Genomic DNA, 19938 nt, shown 5'->3' on the forward strand with positions numbered 1-19938 from the left:
GGCCTTGTTGTCTCCTTTTCATATCATGTAATTTAATTAGTGAAAGCAGGTGTTCTTAACTTTTTTCATGTCATAGACTCTTTGCAGTCTATGGACCTCTATTCAGAACAGTGTTTTTAAATGCATTTTAAAAAATACATAGGATTACTCCCCAAAAATCTATTTTGTTGAAATACCCACACATATAAATTTGAGGATCCCAGGTTAAGAACCCTTAGGTTCTTAAAAAGAGGTTGGATCTTTTCCATATAGCATGGGGTTCTAGACATAATTGAGAATCATCATCAGATCTGGGTCCTAAAAGCCTATATATATATATATATATATATATATATATATATATATTTTTTTTTTTGCTGAGGCAATTGAGGTTAAGTGACTTACTTAAGTAATTAAGATCACACAGCCAGGAAGTGTTAAGTGTCTGAGACCAGATTTGAACTCAGGAACTCCTGACTTCGCTGGTGCTCTATCCACTGCATCACCTAGCTGCCCTATAAAAGCCTAAATATTAAAAATTTTCAGAGTTTACAACTCTGGGATTTGTTCAAGGCCAAATACCCTTTAAATGTGCTATTACATCAACTTACATTTCTACAGCTCTTTATACTTTACAAAATACTTTCAAATCCATTACCTTATTTGGTCCTCATAATAGTTCTATGAAGTAGACAGAGCAGATGTTAATCCCATTTTACAGATGAAGAAATTTAGAGTCAAGAAATATCAAATGATTTATTCAAAGTCACATTGCCAGCAAGTGGGCAGAAGTGAAATAAGAATCTAGATCTTCTGCCTGCAGTAATTTTATGTGTGTGTGTGTGTGTGTGCATATTTTGTGCTGCATCATTTTTTTTTTAATGAATACCCTAACTTATTTTCCTTACGGAAAAGTACTTCTGTGTTTCCCATAGTTCCCAGAAACACCTAGCTCTCAAATGAATAGAGTTAGCTCTTAGTCAAAAAACATCTGAGATTTTTCTCCTTCTTGTCTACTTGTGGCAGGTTATAAACTCATCGACTGTTCTTCTCTCACATTACTATAAATCTCTTTTATTTTTTGATTTTTCCCCTGATTAGTCCTTTACCAAAAAGACCTTCTTGCCAGCACATGCATTAATATGTGTTCCAAGTTTCTTATTCAATGCATTCAGGGTTCCACATTGGCAATGATTCACCATGCTTTAGGTCTCAACTCTCACACATGCTTTTAACAAGTAAAACAGGTACTGTGGAAGGGACTGGAAGGCTAGCCTTGGATACTGAGCTTGGTTTTGATTACTCACAAAACAAACAGCAGAAGCAATAATGAAGCTAGTTTCATCACGCTATCTTGCAAGTGTGACTCAGCCTCAGCTCCCCACCTCCACTGAATATGTGGTTTGCCTACTCAGGTAAAATAGGTTTCACAAAGGAAGCTCATTTTCCAGCTTAGTACATGTGCACATGTTAAAAACTTAATATTACATGTCATTCAAAACTTCTATTTGATCCATTTCTATCCCAGAAAATCACAATGAAGCAAGGCAGCAAGGTGATTTATGAGACCAAGAAGCAGATATTTCTCTTTCCTTTGGGAACTGACAACTTTGAAAACTAATTCAAATAGTAGGCCCTTAAAAATGTTTGTTCATTGCCTGATCAATCATACATATTCCAAACTGACAAAAAGACAATGTTGCCCTAGGATTTCAAATGCAGGATATTTTTTCTTCTAGAATTCAAACAACTTCAGAAATTCAGAGGACCACAAGAATGCCAAAATAAAGCATTAACAGCCTGCAGCATTGCCAACTGGGCTATGATTCAGGAGTCCCAATTACCTAACCTCAGACTGGATTGTCTGGTTTGGGGTGCCTTTTGTTGTCCCCTGAGTACTCCAGGGGTTGGCTTCAGCTTCTGTTTCATGTGCCAAAGATCCATGCTTGAACCATACCCATATCTAGTCCCTGTATCCAGCAGACACACGGCACATGTCTATTGAACTGAAATGAATGCCTAAGCACCGGTTAAAAGTGGAAGAATGCTATAAATAATATTTTTCCACTACTGATGTAGCATTTAATCTCATCACAATTTATTAATTAAGGAAAGATCTTCTATCTCAGTAAAACTGTATTGAGCCATCATCTACAGACAAGTATTTACTGGCCATTCACTGTGTTCAAGATGTTCACCTATGCAACAAATAAACATTTTTTATAATGCTCAGATATCATACCCAAGCGATGATCAGAGGCAATAGTGCCAACTCAAATTATACATTTAAGTTTTCAGTACTCTATTTGTATCAATTTTAGCTTACATCAGCCTAAAAGTACCCCCTTTTTCCAAATCTGCCAATCTGATTATAGTTATCTGAACAAAATGGGGAAATAGCTATATAAGAACTAGGTGGTGATGGTGGTGGTGGTGAAAATAGCCCAGCACACCAGGAAAAAGGCTTGAGATCCTTAGCACATTTTGTGGCTGATAATAACAGTTAACATTTACATAGCCCTTAAAAGTTTGCAAAGTACTTTACATACCTTATCTTACTTGGTCCTCAAGAAAACCCTATAGATAAGAAATGAAGATCATTGTCTGAAATCACTTTAGGGGTTAGAGATTCGCCTTTGATTTCATTGAAATAGGCAACTTCCCATAAGAATATTCTCTTTACCAAAGAAAACTGACAACTTTTCTGTAATTGAGAATCTCAGAGAATTTTTAGAGCATTCAAAAGTTAAATAATTTGCCAGATAATACAGACAGTAAAAATATGCATATAGATATACAGTTACACACACACATACACACACACACACACACACACACACACACACACACACACACACGACTTACATATTTCTTGCCCTAAGGCCAGTTCACTATCGATTATATCATGCTGTCATAACCCAAGGTCATATTCTTTCAAAACAAGATTTAAGGTAAGACTTAAAAGATATAATTTATTTTTTTTTTTTCTTTTAAGAATGTATTTATTTTATTCTGGACTTAAGAAGTAAAACAAACATTTTTATAACATAGAGTAGGAAAAAAAAATTCTATATGCACCAAATACTATAGCACATAAAATTTTAAAAGCCAAATGCATTATAGGGGAAACAGATAGTAATACTATAACACTGGAAGGCTTTAATCTTTTTCTCTCAGAATTAGATAAATCTAACCAAAAAATAAATAAGAAAGAAGGAAATGGATAGAATTTTAGCTAAACTAGATATCTTTAAATTAAATAGAAGCATATTTATAAAGAAGAGATATAAACAGACTTAAAATAGAGTTAGAGTGTTATGCTTCAACTGATGCAAAAAAAAAATTAGCAAACAATTTCAAAGTTAAAGCTAAGACAGAATTAAAATTCTGTTTATCAGATACAGTGTGTAACTGTTTATCAAAATAACTTCATTTTGATAAACGGTACCATGGATAATGATGCAATATTAATGTTTGATTTCATTTTCACAGGGAACTACTTATTGCATACCATTAGCTTATTGTTTCCAGGCTTTTCTTCTTTTGGTCAGGATAGAAGCAAAAAGAGGAAGGAACTTTTCAATCTTCCCCTCTTACTCTGATGGACACTTGAGGACACTTTTAAATGAATTTTGTAGGCCCTGTCAAAGTTTTAATCACTTACTCATTAATTTTTTGTATTATTCGTACTTTCAAAAAGGATGTGAGTTGATTTGCAATGGTAAAAAAAAAAAGACAATTAAAAATAAAGTATAGGAGAAAAACCATGGTAAAAAAGGGGATCGGGGGATTTTTGCATCTGGGATGAATTATGTACCGTAGCTGAACAATGATTTAAGTTCTGAGCTTTCTAACTAATAGAGCAAAAAAGGAAACACATTGGCTTAAACAGGTCTCATTGTTTAATAAAAGAAAGCATCCTAAGTTGCTCTGGAGAGACAAACATTTTACTGGCACTTAAGTGTAGGAGAAATTATTCACATATATCTTCATATACGGAAGCAACATAATGGACTAGGTCTTTAACTATAGTTTTGGGAGAGATGTAGAAACCTTTTCTACATAAACATTTTTTATGATGACCCTCTATAAAAACAGAAAATCTTATGTTATTGGACTAAAGGAATTTCTGCAGGAAGTTATTCTAATACATTCTATACATGGAGTTTTCTGATGATCTAACTATATACAAGGAATGAAGTTATGATAAGATTTCTTAATCTGAATTCTATAGAACTCTAGAGTTCCATAAAAGATGAGTAGGGACTTTTATGAGAAAACTGTGATGCTGGTGATATTCCTATCCCCTTCTAAATATTAAATTATGCATGAATTTAAATTAAGTCTGAATCAAAAGTGTTTCTTACACATAACATTTTTTCCAATGGTCACAAAAAAGCTTCTTTTCTAATATTTTGCTTCAATATTTTTCCCTACCTCTGATGGGAGAAATTGTCCTCCTTGACTTTTGGGGTGAGATCTGGAACTCTCCTCTGACAAGAGACCTACCCTTCAATACAGTTAAATGGTTTCATGACAATTAGCCCAGGACAAATCCTTACTTAGCTAGAATTTAAGTGGTCTCATTCAGTTGGAGATTTGGACCTGATATAACTTAAGTAGTCTCATTCAACTGGAAATCTAGGCCTGAGGGTAATGACAATATTGAAGGAATCTCATTCAATAGAAACCCCAGTCTCAGATTTCTTATAAAAAAGACAATTTTAAACTCATATTTTTTGCAGAAGTCCGAAGTAGGAATTATCCTTTGTCAAGGGACCTCTCCTCTTGACACAGCTGCCTACCAGGACTCCTGCCTGCTGTGAAGACATTCTCTTTTCAGTAATAACCTTTTGTTATTTCTCTGCCAGGACCTCTTGCCACTCAGAAGTCTGTTTTCTTAGCAAAGCTGGCTTGTCAGCTGACAACAAACTTCCCTTTTGCCAGTCAGACTTTTTGGGTTCGTGAATTCTTTCACGTTGGACCTGCATCTCCGACTGAAGAACAGATTCCCACAACTCTCTGCACTGCTACTAACCACATCAGTTGGATATTTAAAGCTATTGATTATGTGGCTCTAAACTGCCTTCTTTCACATGTTTTTCTTAACATGCTCTGTATTTCAGCAGTGCAGCTATGCTGAACTACTTAGCTACACCCCATTTTCTCATATCTGTATATTCATTCAGATTGTCTCATGCTGGATATCACTCTATGTCTAACTTTCTAAATTCTTCTTTTCTTTCAAGGATCATTTCAGGAGCTACTGGCTCCATGAAAGCTCCCAGGGTTTCTTTTAATGAAAGCACTCTCTCCCCACAATTATCCTCTTTAGCCCCCAGATTCTTCATCAAATCAGGTATTGAATGCAGTGATCTCAAAGTTTTCTTCCAGCTCACTATATATGAGCCTATAATCATATGGATGTTATCTTTTATCAGAAGGAGCCTAAGAGATTTTAAGCATTCTAGCAAAGATATCTTAATCACTACCATTGGCCAGAACTGGAGAAATTAGGAAGCAATAATTATTATATTTATTACTTACATATACTACAAGCAAGAACTTGATTTTTTTTTTTTTTTTTTTTTTTAGTAAAATGGGGGTAATGTGGTTAATGGCAATGCAGAGAGTTGTGAGAATCCCATCTTTGGTTGGAGATGCAGGCCCAATGTGAAAGAATTCATGAGCCCGAAAAATCTGACTGGCAAAAGGGAAGTTTATTGTCAGCTGAGAAGCCAGCTTTGCTAGAAAGACAGATTTCTGAGTGGCAAGAGGTCCTGGCAGGGAAATAACAAAAGGTTATCACTGAGAAGTTTTATGGGCCAGAACTCTGAACTTGAAACAAAGGATGCTTACAAGGTACTAAGTGGAATTCATGAGACAATGGTTATCAAGTTTAGCATGGTTCAGTATGATAGATTTAATTTTATAACAAATAATGATTTCCTAGAGATATAATGATTGGTTTATACTCAGTGTGGAGCAAATAAGCAGGGACTGAGAGCCACAAAAGACAAGAGCACTAGCAGTTCTTGGAGCCAAGGAGACAGAAATTCATTTCACCTTCAGTCAGGCTCCTGGTGGCTGGCCTGGCCTCCTACAGTTTCCCCATTAAGACCAAAGCCAGACTGAAAGCTCTCCAGAAAGCTGTCCAGCCCCAGGAAGGAGACAATAAAGACTTTTGGACTTTAACATCTGGCTGTCCTTGTAGTGATTACTGAGCTGAAATGAAGGCTAATTCCAGAAACCCCAAGAAAACCAAACCAGAGAACATTCTAGAGAAGAGAATGTCTTCACAGCGGGCAGGAGTACTGGTAGGCAGCTGTGCCAAGAGGAGAAGTCCTTTGGCAGAAGCACGATTCCTACTTCGGACTTCTGCAAACTTTTTATAAGAAATCTGAAACTAGGGTTTCGCTGCCTCCAAGCCTAGATTTCCAGCTGAATGAGACCACTTAAATTCGAGCTAAGCAGGGAGTGGTCCTGGCCTAATCCTAATGAAACAGTTAACTGCCCTGAAAGGTGGGTCTCTGTCACAAGAGAGCTCCAGAGTTCCAAAAGTCAAGGACAGTTTCAGGGTTCATCCTCTCCCCACCTCACAAATAAGGAGATTGTATTTTATCCTATCCAGGGGTCCTCAAACTTTTTAAATAGGGGGTCAGTTCACTGTCCCTCAGACTATTGGAGGGCCAGACTATAGTAAAAACAAAAACTTTGTTTTGTGGGCCTTTAAATAAAGAAACTTCATAGCCCTGGGTGAGGGGGATAAACGTCCTCAGCTTATGCACCGATCCCTGGGCCATAGTTTGAGAATCCCTGCTACAAACAATAGGGAGACATTGAAAAAAAGAATGCATAAACTGTCTTAAAAGTTTTAAACCACAATTACAAAAATCTTATTTATCAAAAGTAACCTATCTAAATGCACCATGTTCAATTTATAATTGTATGGCCCTTCAAATGGACTTGGCTTACCAAAATAATTATTAATTAATTTACTTTTCCAACTCATGTAAACTGTAAGGTTCCTGGGACTTACTCAACATTGGCTCCAAAGAGATGGGATGAGAAACAGGACTTTGCAGTTCCTTTGCATTAAAAGAAATACCTAGATGATAGAACCAGAACACCAAGGTTCTTTGGATAACTCACCGAGTATTGTGCTGGTCTGGATTTCTCAATGGGCCAGCCAAATGGGCAGAGTTGTTTCCTTGTTGATATCTGGAGACATCTCTTACAGGAAGATAATATACTCTTTGCACCACCACCTGGACCTGTACTCCTTTCCATCTGGCCCTTCCCTGGCTTTCGACCACATCCAGGAGGGAGTCACTTATGGAGGGCTGCACTGGAATGTTCTGTTTTGTTTCTTGGAGGTCATGAAGTCCCCCTATCCTGCTTGTAGTAACAGTAGTGCACATCACCTGGCAAAGACATTGAAGAGAAATAACTGGGATTTAACTTATTATTAGCATTTTCATCATCAACAATCATTCAGCAAGCTTATTTAAGATCTTAATATGGGTCAAGTACTATATTAATAAAAATAAAATAGTTCCCATCCTCAAGGAGGTTATATTTATCATTGTTATACTTAGACAAATTACAAGTTGTCTGCATTTTTTTTTTTGAAGAATAAAGTGATTAAAAAGGTATTTATCAAACAGAGTACATCCCTAGTAACTTAATGACTCCATGTTCAATCAAGAAAACTATAATACTAAAGACATCATGGAACACAATGGTCTCCAAGAAAGAACAGTTGTTTTGGATTCTATTACTTCAACTATTAATATTTGGGACAGATATTACAAACAAAAAGAACAGAGAGAACAGTGAGTAGTATAACCTATTATATTATTATTATTTCCCTAGATATTCTTATCTTTTAGTTTTCCCTGAGATTAAGCCTTGTGAGCTTTAATTCACTCAGTTTTAGAACCACAGCCCTGGGGCTATTTTGCACTGTTTGCAGAATCAGCCAGTGAAAACAGTTAGATCTATTGCATAAATTAATAAAAATCAAAGTTAATGAAATAATCAAGATTAATAAACTAAAAGCCCATTAAATTATAAAATGTTAATGTATCCAGCTACAGACAAAATGACATATTTCATATTTCATCTGAATTTTTCCTTTGCCAACAAAGTATTCCAACTCCTCTCCTCACCCTATCTAATAAACTCAGAGAACAGTGAGCAAATCAATACTATCTCAGATTCTAGAAAGGATATGTCAGCTAACTCTGCTCTGGCCCCTCACCGAATCCTTATTTCTTCCCTTCTGCATGAATTACTTCCTTGTATGTTTTGTCTCTCCCAATTAGAATGCATATTCTTTAAGGGGCAGGGACTGTTTTGATTTTGTAAATGTATCTTCTATTATGATGCATAATAGGACTTAATAATAACTTATGACATTAGAACATAATAACTTATGATGCATAACAAATACTTAAATTCTTTTAATTCAATCAAATAATGTTTTTACTTTTCATATTATGTAAATTAATGAAATATTAATATAGACCTCTCCATTATAACCATCTCTCTCTTAATTCTTCATTGACAATGGAGATTACTGTTCAAATGTTCTACCTGACTTTTGACAAAACTGCAGAACCAAAACCCTGAAAGCATTTCTTCATAAATATTTCGCAATTCACTCTAATTCCATTTCTTCTGATTTCAGCATTATACAGTTCAAAATCCAACCAGAAAAACCAAAAAAGTAGTGAATTATGAGTTTAGACCCACTTAAAGGATAACAGTAGTTTTCAGAAGGAAATTGAAATCAAACTCTTGGTGCATTTTAAGATTCCCTAAAACAGGGCTGACAAATGGATGGGGGAATTTAACATTAATTAAAAAAAAAATAGTCTAACTTTTACATAATTGATGAAATCAGTAAAACATAATACAATCAGAATAATATATGGAGATTAAAATGATAGGAATGGAACACAACAGAACACTAAGTTCTTGAATGGATCAAAGATCCTTCTTCCATTCAGTGAAAAACAATAAAATTCCCCAACATATTTTGCTATCTATTTAGAGAGGGACAAAAGATATCAATAAATGGCTTACAGAATTTTCTCACCAACACTGAGACAAAGATTTATTTCCTAATCCAACAAGAATTTACCTGATGTCCTCTGGATTCCTGAGCAATATCAGTTATTTGGCTTTTAAATCTAAACACCTGAGCCAAAGAAATGGTTTTTCTTTTTATAGGCAACATCCCCATGCAGTGCATTTTATCAGGTTTTTCTGAATCTTCTTTGACAAAGACTTTCTGGCAAAAATATGTGTTCATAATAATAGGAATGCTTTTATCATGAAGAACTAGTTTATACCTGCATAAGAAGAAATAAGACAATTATTTATGTGTCTGACAAAATTATTTATATATTTGTAATTTGCATATATATGTGTATATTGCTCAATATAGTATAAGAAGAAAGATCACTTAATGGCAATTTAAAAATCAGCCTAAAATCAACAAAGTTGACAGCTCTCACAATAATTATTTCAATGGATACCTCTTAAGCTGATGTTTTAAGGTTAGATGCATTAAAAAAAATTTACATTAAAGTGCCTAGCTTAGGGAACTAAGTGCTCACAAGTGAAACTCTCTATTTACATAGGGTACATTCAATTTAACAGTTATCTCATACAATTTCTTGTTGACTCACATCTCCACCCTGAGTTTCTCATGGGATTAGAATTGGGATTGTTTTGTCTCCATCTATTATTTTCCCTGGAAGCATTCAAATTTGGCTCCTGTCAAAGTCTTTAAAGAAAAAAAATTATCTTCAATTCCCATGCAAATGCTCAAACAACATCACATCAAAGATAGAGTAGGCTTTTTATACCTTCACAAGAATAACAAAGTACAAGGGACTTGCACCCAAACCTCTAAGAAGTTATAGCCACTTTTCTTTTACTCTTTTGAGCCTTTCTCTAGGGATTTACACAGTATTCTCAACTTCAGTAATACTTTGGAGTTGAGGTCCACTCCCTATCACCTTGAGTGAGAAATCTTGGGGTTGCTACAAAATTAGCAATGTCTTTCCTCTCTACTGGTCCAAGAAAACCTCTATTGGGTTTAAAGTTCTGGGTCCAAAAACTACTTTTATTGTACCATCATTGCTGCTAATTTCTTTTCCTACACTCCTGGTTTGGCCTAGGATCTTCTCACTGTCCAGCCACTGCTTTCATCTGCTAACATTTCCAGAGCCATACAGTTTCCCGGTGGGCCCAGAAGATGCTCAGGTTCTCTCTTTAGGAAATATATTCCAAGTCTCTGTGTCTAAATCTCTCCCTATTCTATCTTTGACTGTCTTTAGCCTCTCCATCTCAGTTTCTTTTTTAAAGGTCAATGACAAATGTACAAATACAGTATTAATTTATTTCAACAATGATAAGGTATTAACTGATTGATCAACATCCCTGAAATTTTTTGATCAAGGTGGGTTTTATCCAGTGATTGCAGAAGATTACTAGTTTATGCCATGTCAAAGAGAAACCATCAAAAAAAAAAACGAGAACAAAGGCTTCATGCAGGGAAGTCTAAGTAATGAAGAGTTAACTTAAACAAAAGGTTAAACTTGTCAAGGGAAGCTTACAGTTCATTAAGAAGAAACAAGAGAGATTACAGAGGGCTTTACCAGGGTCCTCTTACTCATGCTTTCTACATTTAGATTTCCTTGTTATTTTCCTAAAGGGGAAAAGCAAACTAGATCTCTTTTATATACTTGGAATTAGCCTTTGATAGGGTAAAAGCCAGCCTATAACCTTAAAATGCCCTCGGGAAGAAAAGCTTTAAAATAGACTCCCACTTACCGAGATTAACAGGGATAAATCTTTTGTTCTAATACTCAAGATTTCCCTTTGACATAGCATCAACTAGCCAAGAATGAAATAAATGCATATTCAAAATGCAACCTCCAGGCCTTTATAAGAAAAGAGCCCAGAAATTTTAAAAATAACCACAGATTTTTACAGAATGTCAAACACATTTTTTGCCACTGTTAGTAAACTGATAAAACTCTCGAAGGGGCAATACTTAGTCTCCCTTGGCAGGAGTATTCTATTCAATGAAATCTCATTCAAGAGTTTGGGAGTACCACAGACCCCAGGCTCTGCCTTTAGATTCAGTAAGACCTGAGTTCAAATTCAGTCTCAGAAACTTAGTAGCTGTGCAAGCCTAGGCAAATCACTCTGCCTCAGTTTCCTCAACTGTAAAATGGGAATAATAATAGCAACTACCCTTCCAAGATTGCTTTGAAGATCAAATGAGATGATATTTGTAAAGTGCTTAGCAGAGTTCCAGTACACAGTACTTAATAAATGTTTCCTTCCTTCCTTCTCAATTAGCTCTTTATAATCTTGGATTTTTAACCTGGAATTTGAGAACTTTTTTTTTTTTAATATGTTGGTAATTATAATATAATTAGTTTCTTCTGTAATACTGAATATTTTCTTTTAAGCATTTAAAAATATTATCTTAAGAGAGGATCCATAAGTTTCATCAGACTATCAAAGGGATCTATGACAAAAAAAAAAAAAAAAAAAAAAAAGGTTAAGAATCCATTTCTTACAAGTTCTGAATGATAATTCCCAGAGAGAGGGCTTAACCACTCATCCCATCTATCCCTCTTCTCATATAATTATTACCCCCTTGTGATGCTTGGGTAAGAGTGTTACTAAAAGACTTATGAGGTTACTTCACATTTCCAGACGAATTTCCAAATTGATTATAAAATGGTGGAGCAAGGTTAATCCTCACTGACTATTGTATCTCTTATAAAGTTAATAGAAATAACTTTCTGTTCTTTGTCTTAGTTATATTTGAAGCACACACCCATTTCAACCACTGTGAATATCTGATTCTGGTCTTAAGTATTAACTCCCACTGTGACTGATTACATCCCACTGCCTATTGCTATGAGAATAATTTTCACTTTTATGCAAGTTTTTTTTTTTTTTTCCAGCACATAAACTTATACTACTAAATAAGATAGTGGGCACATTGTCTGGGCAGCATGAAGTTACATATTTTGGATTCATTATTTTTTTGGGAGAAGGTGAAGATATGGTGAGAAGCTAGGGTACTGAATTTCACAGATATATTGAAGATTTCTTTATGGAACTTCTTTATATGTAAAAATATATATATTTAAATTCTTTATATTGAAAAACAGGTTGTAAGTTTTATGTCAATTTTATGTCCAGAGAAATTGGGTTAATTATGGTTGCTACAACACTGTTTGGTTCTTGAAAACAAGGACTTCATCTAATCAAATCTATGTAAATACTGTGTCTAATACATGTAGTATTAGTACATAGTATAGTACTGTAGTTTAGAGCTAGATGTTCTCTTTAATAAACATTAATAATAGGAATTTTGATGAACAGGGACTGGGGAAAATTTACAAAAGAATGAAAGGGAGTAAAACTATACTAGTAGGAGACCTCAACTTTCCCCTCTCAGAACTAGATAAATCTAATCAAAAATAAACAGAAAGAAGTTAAGGAGATGAATAAAATTTTAGAAAAGAATGAGAGAAGAAACTTACAAGAACTGATACTAAGTGAAATGAGCAGAACCAGGAGATCATTATATACTTCAACAACAATACTATATGATGATCAATTCTGATGGACATGGCTCTCTTCAACAGTGAGATGAGCTAAATCAATTCCATTTGTTCAATAATGAAGAGAACCAGCTACACCTAGCAAAAGAACTCTGGGAAATGAGTGTGAACCACAACATAGCTTTTCCACTGCCTCTGTTTTTGTCTGCTTGCATTTTTTATTTCCTTCTCAGGTTAATTTTACCTTATTTCTAAGTCCGATTTTTCTTGTGCAGCAATAACTGTATGGATATGTATACATATATTGTATTTAACATATTTAACATGTATTGGTCTACCTGCCATAAAGGGGAGGGGGTGGGGGGAAGGAGGAGAAAAGTTGGAACAGAAGGTTTTGCAAGGGTCATTGCTGAAAAATTACCCATGCATACATCTTGTAAATAAAAACAATAATAATAATTAAAAAAAGAAAACTCCAAATGGGGTCATGAATAGACAAAATTAAAAAATGACTAAACAGCATTATAAAAAAGCAAAAAACCAACCAATTTATTGGAAATAGAGGTATCACAAGGTAGGAAAGGATCTTCTGATTTTTAAAAAAATTCTGGCGTGTATGCAATATTCAAAATTCTTAGCCCTTCACCTCTGCAAAGAAAAATAAGGGAAATGTCTTCTCATATATCTTAATCAGGACCTTAATCAAGGAATTATTATAATTCCTTGGCATCTGACTTTTATTGTTTTGTTGTCATTAAATTCCTTTAATCTATGTTGTCGTGGTCATTGTGTTTCAGTATTTATTTTATTCTATTCACTTTATATAGTGTATTCCATATTTTCATGATTCTTAATATTTGTTATATTTTTGATTTATTAATAAAACATTACATTCATATACCAAAATGTGATTACTCACATTTCATTCAAAGAATATTTACCTAGTTTCCATTCCTTACTACCAATAAAATTTCTTCTAAAAATACAAAAAATAAAATAAAAAGAGAAAAATCCTCTGAAAAAGGTGTGAAAATAGTTTAGTATGAACAAAGGAGAGCTTAGAATAATGATGAATTGAAGGGAATGGAATGGAATGAAGGGAAAGATGAGAATAATTTCCAAAGACAAACAGATCTAGAAACATAGATAGAACTACTTAGAGAAAGAGCGGTAGATTTTGAATCAAAGGACTTGGGCTTAAATTCGAATTCTGACATTTATTACAATCAACTAACAAACCTATTGTGTCTAGTGCATATTCTGTAATAGACACTATAATAGTCATGGAAAATACAAACTCACAAAAAGAAATAATTTGTATTCACAAAGAGCCTATATTTTAAAAGGGAAATATTATATATAATTATGAGCAGAATAAATGAAAAAGAAATATAAGGCAATTAGGATTGGAGAGCATGAAACATTGAAGGAAAGGAGGGGGGACCAAGAATTGGTTTCTCATATTAAGTAGTTTAAGAAATGGATTCAATGAGATGGAAGTGAGGAAGAAATGCATTTTAGGAATGAGACATGGTCAGGGAAAGGCCAGAGAAATTCAGGAGTGTTTTGTGTAGAAAATATAGAGAAGACCAGTTTGTCTAGAACACATGAGTGCAGGAATATAATGAAAGTCATTAATGACTGATACACACCCCCCCACACACACCCCCACACACATATATATGTATGTAATTATTGGCTATATATATATATATATAAAATTATTAGCTTTATGTATGTGTGTGTGTGTGTGTGTGTGTAAATATAATTTGATCCTCACAACAATACTGTGAGAAAGAGTCTATTCTCTTTCTACCTCCATTTTACAGATGAAAAAATGAAAGTTATGTTCAGGGTCACACAGTTAATCAATATTCAAAGTATGATTTGAACTCAGCTCTGACTCCAATTCTAGTGTTCTATTAAAACAAACCACCTCTCAAGAATAGAGAAAGGAAGCAATGAGGTTGGAAAGAAAGGTTGACATCATGTTGTAAAAATGGGTTTATATTAGATCCTAAATAAAACAGTGAGTTGAGTAGAGACATAGTTAGCCTTGTGTTTAAGAAAAAATAATCTGAGGAGTTATGATGGACTGGAATGATTCAAGAAGCCCAATTAGGAGGCTATTGCAATAATCTAGTCAACAGGTGATAAGAGTCTGAATTAAGGTGTTGAATATGAGTAGAGAAAAGGCCTGATGCAAGAGATGTTGCAGAAATAGAATTGACAAGATTTGGCTACTCATAGGATAAGTGGGGTAAGTGAATCAAAGATAACACTGAGTTTGCAAATCTGGGGGACTGGGCAGATGGCATACTGAAAAAGAAATACAGAAACTGAGAATAGGGTTGGATTTGAAAGGGAGGGAAAAGGAAATGAGTTCACTTTTGGACATGTTGAATTTGAGATGGAATGCTGGACTGTGGGTGGTGAGCTTTGGCCAATAAGTCTCAGAATTATCTATCTATCTATCTATCTATCTATCTATCTATCTATCTATCTATTTATCTATCCTAATGATGAGATCTGGTGATATTAACAAGAGATAACATAGGACCGGTCCTAGATGAAGACCTGAATGATATGATAGCTCTCACACAGATGAATATACAGAAGAGACTAAGAAAGAACAATCAGTAAGGAAATGGGAGAACCATGACAGAATCATGTCACAAAAATCTAGAGATGAGTATTTGTTACACAGAAATGAAGAAGAATCAAAACTGGATTGAAGTAGGAAATTGAGGGATCATGTCATTATAATTAGATCTAGAAAGAGAAGGTATGTGCAAGTAAGTGCTTTGTGAACTAAAATCATTCTAGATTGCTACTTTGCCTCCATTACTATGTACCTTATATAATCATTATTTGTGTAACTGCTGAATCCATCCTAAATGAGTAAGGTACCCTAGCTCTCTTGTCATGGGGACTGCCATAAAAAAATCTTTCTAATCAAATGGTCTTTTCCCAATTCTAATCCTCTGATGATGATCATAGTTTTCTTGGTATTCTCTTCTCTTTAAGGTATTCACTGCTGTTTCCTAGTTCATTCTCTTCCTACCTTTCAGACAATTCTTTTGCTTTTTTGTGTAGTTTGGGAATGTTCTATCTTCTTTCTTTAAAAGAAAGCCTTTTGGACCCTAGCCATCCTTTAAAGCACAATTAAAACGCAGCCTCCTCTGATCTCCCTTTTGATAATTATTTCCTCACTTTCAGGACTCAGAAAGCATTTTATTGATATCACTCTTAGTACTTATCATATGTTACTTTGTATCATAGCAACTATATTAGTCCTATTTTTTCATAGGAGGATTAAAAAGCTAGATCAATATCTCATGTACCTCTACCCCACCTCTCAGTGCTTAAACATCAATAATGTAAGAATCTGTGAGTGATTTCATTGTATCCCAATAAGCAGGGATTTCTTCCATTTAATAAAAGGGAAAACCCCTTTCATAAGTACCTCAGTATACCATTTCACAAGCTGCTGTGGGCAAAAGAATTCATCACTTGATGGCCAGTTCTCTGATAATGATTATCCCTGAATTTTAAGGCAGATTTGTTAGGGCTTATACTTGAAATCTTTTTAGTTTGGCAGGAGGTACTGCTGACCTTTAGCTATTCATTTAAAAGATGTTTAATACCTTTTTGTAAATTAAACTTATTAATGAATGTGTTACTAAGGTAGAATTTTTTTTCAGATTTCCTTTCTGTTCTTCACATGCCTTTCAATAGAAGATTTCACTTTCAAAATGCATTTGGTTCTAAGACAGTTTAAAATATTCTTGATCAAATCATAACTCAAAATTCCACCATTCCATGACAACATGAAATAGAATGCTGAGCTGACTGTGTTTCTATCAATCATTAAATATATATTATTACTTTTAGGTTGTATTTCATTTAAAACTCAAAGAGTGCAGAGTTGGCTGAGAGGCAGTTAATAAAAGCAAACAGCACATGAATTTTTTAAATTTCATCAAAATATGGAATAAAATCTGATGAATTTATGATGAGTAATGTAATTTTTCAATTAAATTCGTATCACTTGGCAGCAATACATACATTTGTATTTGGCCAAAGCAGTCTCTTGCCTTGGCAAAGAAGTTTTAACTGAACCAAGTTCAGAAGCCACTTCAGGACTCTTTATAAATCCTTGGGGACTCTTCATGTTAACAGAGGTGATGTAAGACATCTCCAAAAAGAGCAGGTTTTCAGAAATAAATGACATACCTGCAAACTATAAATCTAGCATTCTTTCACTAATTTATCAAGATCATTTGTTAGTAACATAGAACAATGACTTAGCACTTGCAAGTGAACTGTGATATCTAGAGACTCTCCAAACACTGGCTGAATAATTTTCATTTTACTATCAAAGGCATTGATTAAAGTGTTAATGGATAGCCAATATTACTAATGCTGCTTAAAAGAAGAGAAAACAATTGGCAAGTCCAGGGAAGCTGGAACCAGAATTGGAAAGCTGCTTGTTTCTTCTATTCTAAAAACTGGGTCACACTTCACCATGGAGATCCCAAGGGAACTTGTTTAAGCCCTCTATTATAAAAAACACACAAGCAACATGTCTGTCAGATAATCAAATCCAGTTAAACACCAGGAATTCAACTTAACCAGGGAAAAGACCAATCAGATTAATGCGCCATTTGCAAAGAAATGTAATTGTTTTGCATTTTAGAACTGTTTTTGTCAGGAAAAAAAAACTGATAGTTTAAGTCCATATTTCCCTTGAAATATATAAATATTCAACTCATTAATGCCAGGAAGAATGTTTCTGTGGTTATGCAGTGAAGTCACACTTTAAGTCTTATGTATAACTTTTAGTCTCTGGGTGAGGGAATACAAATTAGTAGAAATAACACTGGATCTGTGGTAAGTGGACCTGAATTAGAATCCCAAGTTCTACTATTTACTAGCTCTATATCTATTCCTCCCAAGTTGCTTAAATTCTCTGCATCTCAGTTTCTTCATAAGTAAAATTAAGATATTAGGCTTATTTTTGAGGTACATTCCAGTTCTTCAGTCTTAAGATGCTGTCTTCTAAAACCTAAAAGATGCAGCATGATATGAAGTAACGAGGGTTCTAGACTTGGAGACAGGAATATCTTGCTCTAACTTTTGTCCTGAACAAAGTTTGTGTGACCATAGATGAATTAAAATATACTTGGGTCTATTTCTTCATCTGTAAAATGGGGATAATACATAAAATCAACTATTTCATAAAGTGGTTATAAGGTTCAAATGAGATAATGCATTAAAGTGCTTTTCATACTTCCAACAGACATAGGAAAAGAATTATTTTTATCATCCTGTGTAATTATCAAAATGTAGGAAAATCCCTCAAGATTCTGTCTTGGAGCTATTTCTATTCTCCTTCTGGACTATCTTGTTTAGTGATCTCAGTGACTCCCATTGGACATACAGTCTTCTCTTTGCAGATGATTCCCAGATCTAGACATCAGTCCTAATTTCTCTCTGAGTTTCAGTCTCAAATCAGCAATTGCTCTTTTGATAGCTTGATTTGGATATCTGATTAGCATCTAAAACTCAATAGAACCCATTATCTTAAAATCTTAAATGCATACACAAATACATATATACACTTACAAAACACTTTTTCCTATTCCCAATTTTCTTGTTACTATTGAAGGACTACCATCTTTTTGGCCACCCAGGCTTCTAACCTTCATGTCATCCTTGGTTCCTTACTCATATATTCAATTTCTCATTTCTATCTGCACATTTTTCATATATGCCATGTTCTCTTAATCCATACAACTACCCTTCTTGCATAGGTCCTCATCATATGGACAGTTATGTGGCATAGTAGAGAGAGTACCAGGCCTGGAAAAAGAAAAAATTGAGTTCATATCTGGCCTCAGACACTTATTAGCAGTGTGACTCTAGAAACCCCACTTTGCCTCAGTTTTCTCATCTATGTAATGTAATAATGTGATGATTTCTACCTCCCAGGCTGCTTTGAGAATCAAATGAGATTGTAAAATACCTAGCATAGTGCCTGACACATGGTAAGGACTAGATAAATATAAGTTGTTATTACTATGATTATTATGACTATTATTATCTACTGAAATAGATTTTCAATGATCTTTCTCAAATCTCTACAACATTCTAATAAATCTTTTTTTAAAGAATAGTTCTAACTATGTCACTCCTTACCTAGCCAGTGCCTCTTTTCGATTCCTTCCAGGATCACATATTAAGTCCTTTGTCATTTGAAGCCTTTCACAATCTAGTCCCCTCTTTTTTCCCCTCAAGTTTTCTTATATGTTAATGTCCAAAAAAACAAGTTTTACAATCTTTTGCATTAAACTCAATACTGCCAACTTCCCTGTTTCTGATGGACACATCATCAATCTTTCAGTCACTCAGATTCTCAGTCTAGGAACTAACCTTGTTCTTTTATTTTCATTAATCTCATACCAACTGGTTGCTGTCTTATCAATTTCATCTCTATATTACCTCTTGAATTCATCTCCTTCTCTCTACTTATCCTGCAACTTCCTGGAATTCAAGCCATCATCATCACTAGCCTCTAAAGAGTTTTCCTGCGATGGGTGTCTCCAAACCATCCATTATACCAAAGTTATGGTCTTCAAGCTCACAACTAACCTGTCACTTGCCTATTCAATAAGCTCCAATGTCTGTGTATCATACAGGATGGACTATAAACTCCTCTATGTGGCATTTAAAAGCCTTCCCAACCTGCCAGCCTTATCAAATAGTCTACTTCACATACTCTTCAGGGTAGCAAACCAGGCTACCTTCTATTGTCCACATGTGACATTTCACTTTCTCAACAGTTTTGTCTCATGTGCTTTCTTTTCATGTTTACTTCAAGAAAAACTTAGATCCCTTCAAAGCCTATTTAATTTAAGTTTACCTGTTATACGAAGCCTTTTCTGATTTCTTCAGTTTATGGCACCTCCCTAACTCCAACTCCTCCTTCCTGCCTCCACTAACTCTGGTCTGGAAATTACATTTATTTTTAATATTTTATTTACTCTTGCATTTACTTTTCCAGGTATATATAATATCTCTCTCTCCCTCTGCAAAATGCAAGCCTGCTGGGAGAAGGGACTAAATCTTTTTTATACCTAACAAAGTAAAACTAATAACTATCTACTGAATGAAATAAAACCCAATTAGAAAAGGGCTATTTGCTACATCAATTCTCTGATTTTTCCTCACCTACTTTCACCTCTTTCCTACATGTATACAAACATACATCATCTCCCCGCTTAACCATGTCATTTATTCAGGTTATCATTCTATCCCCTAAAAAGAGAAGTCAACAAGTATTTCTATCTTC

At 34.5% G+C, this 19938-nt stretch overlaps 1 protein-coding gene across 1 annotated transcript in view; it reads right to left on the bottom strand.

Moving 5' to 3' along the window:
* The window catches only part of SPIDR (scaffold protein involved in DNA repair), a 531639-nt gene that overhangs the window by 201609 nt on the left and 310092 nt on the right, over positions 1 to 19938 (bottom strand). The window contains exons 9-10 of the mRNA XM_051970228.1: positions 9128 to 9338; positions 7132 to 7403 (exon numbers count right to left, since the gene is read on the bottom strand). Of these exons, the coding sequence (XP_051826188.1) occupies positions 7132 to 7403; positions 9128 to 9338 (483 nt within the window). The remainder of the gene's footprint in view (positions 1 to 7131; positions 7404 to 9127; positions 9339 to 19938) is intronic.

The sequence above is a fragment of the Antechinus flavipes genome, chromosome 1 (genome assembly GCF_016432865.1).
Source record: "Antechinus flavipes isolate AdamAnt ecotype Samford, QLD, Australia chromosome 1, AdamAnt_v2, whole genome shotgun sequence".
In the NCBI taxonomy this organism is placed as follows: Eukaryota; Metazoa; Chordata; class Mammalia; order Dasyuromorphia; family Dasyuridae; genus Antechinus; species Antechinus flavipes.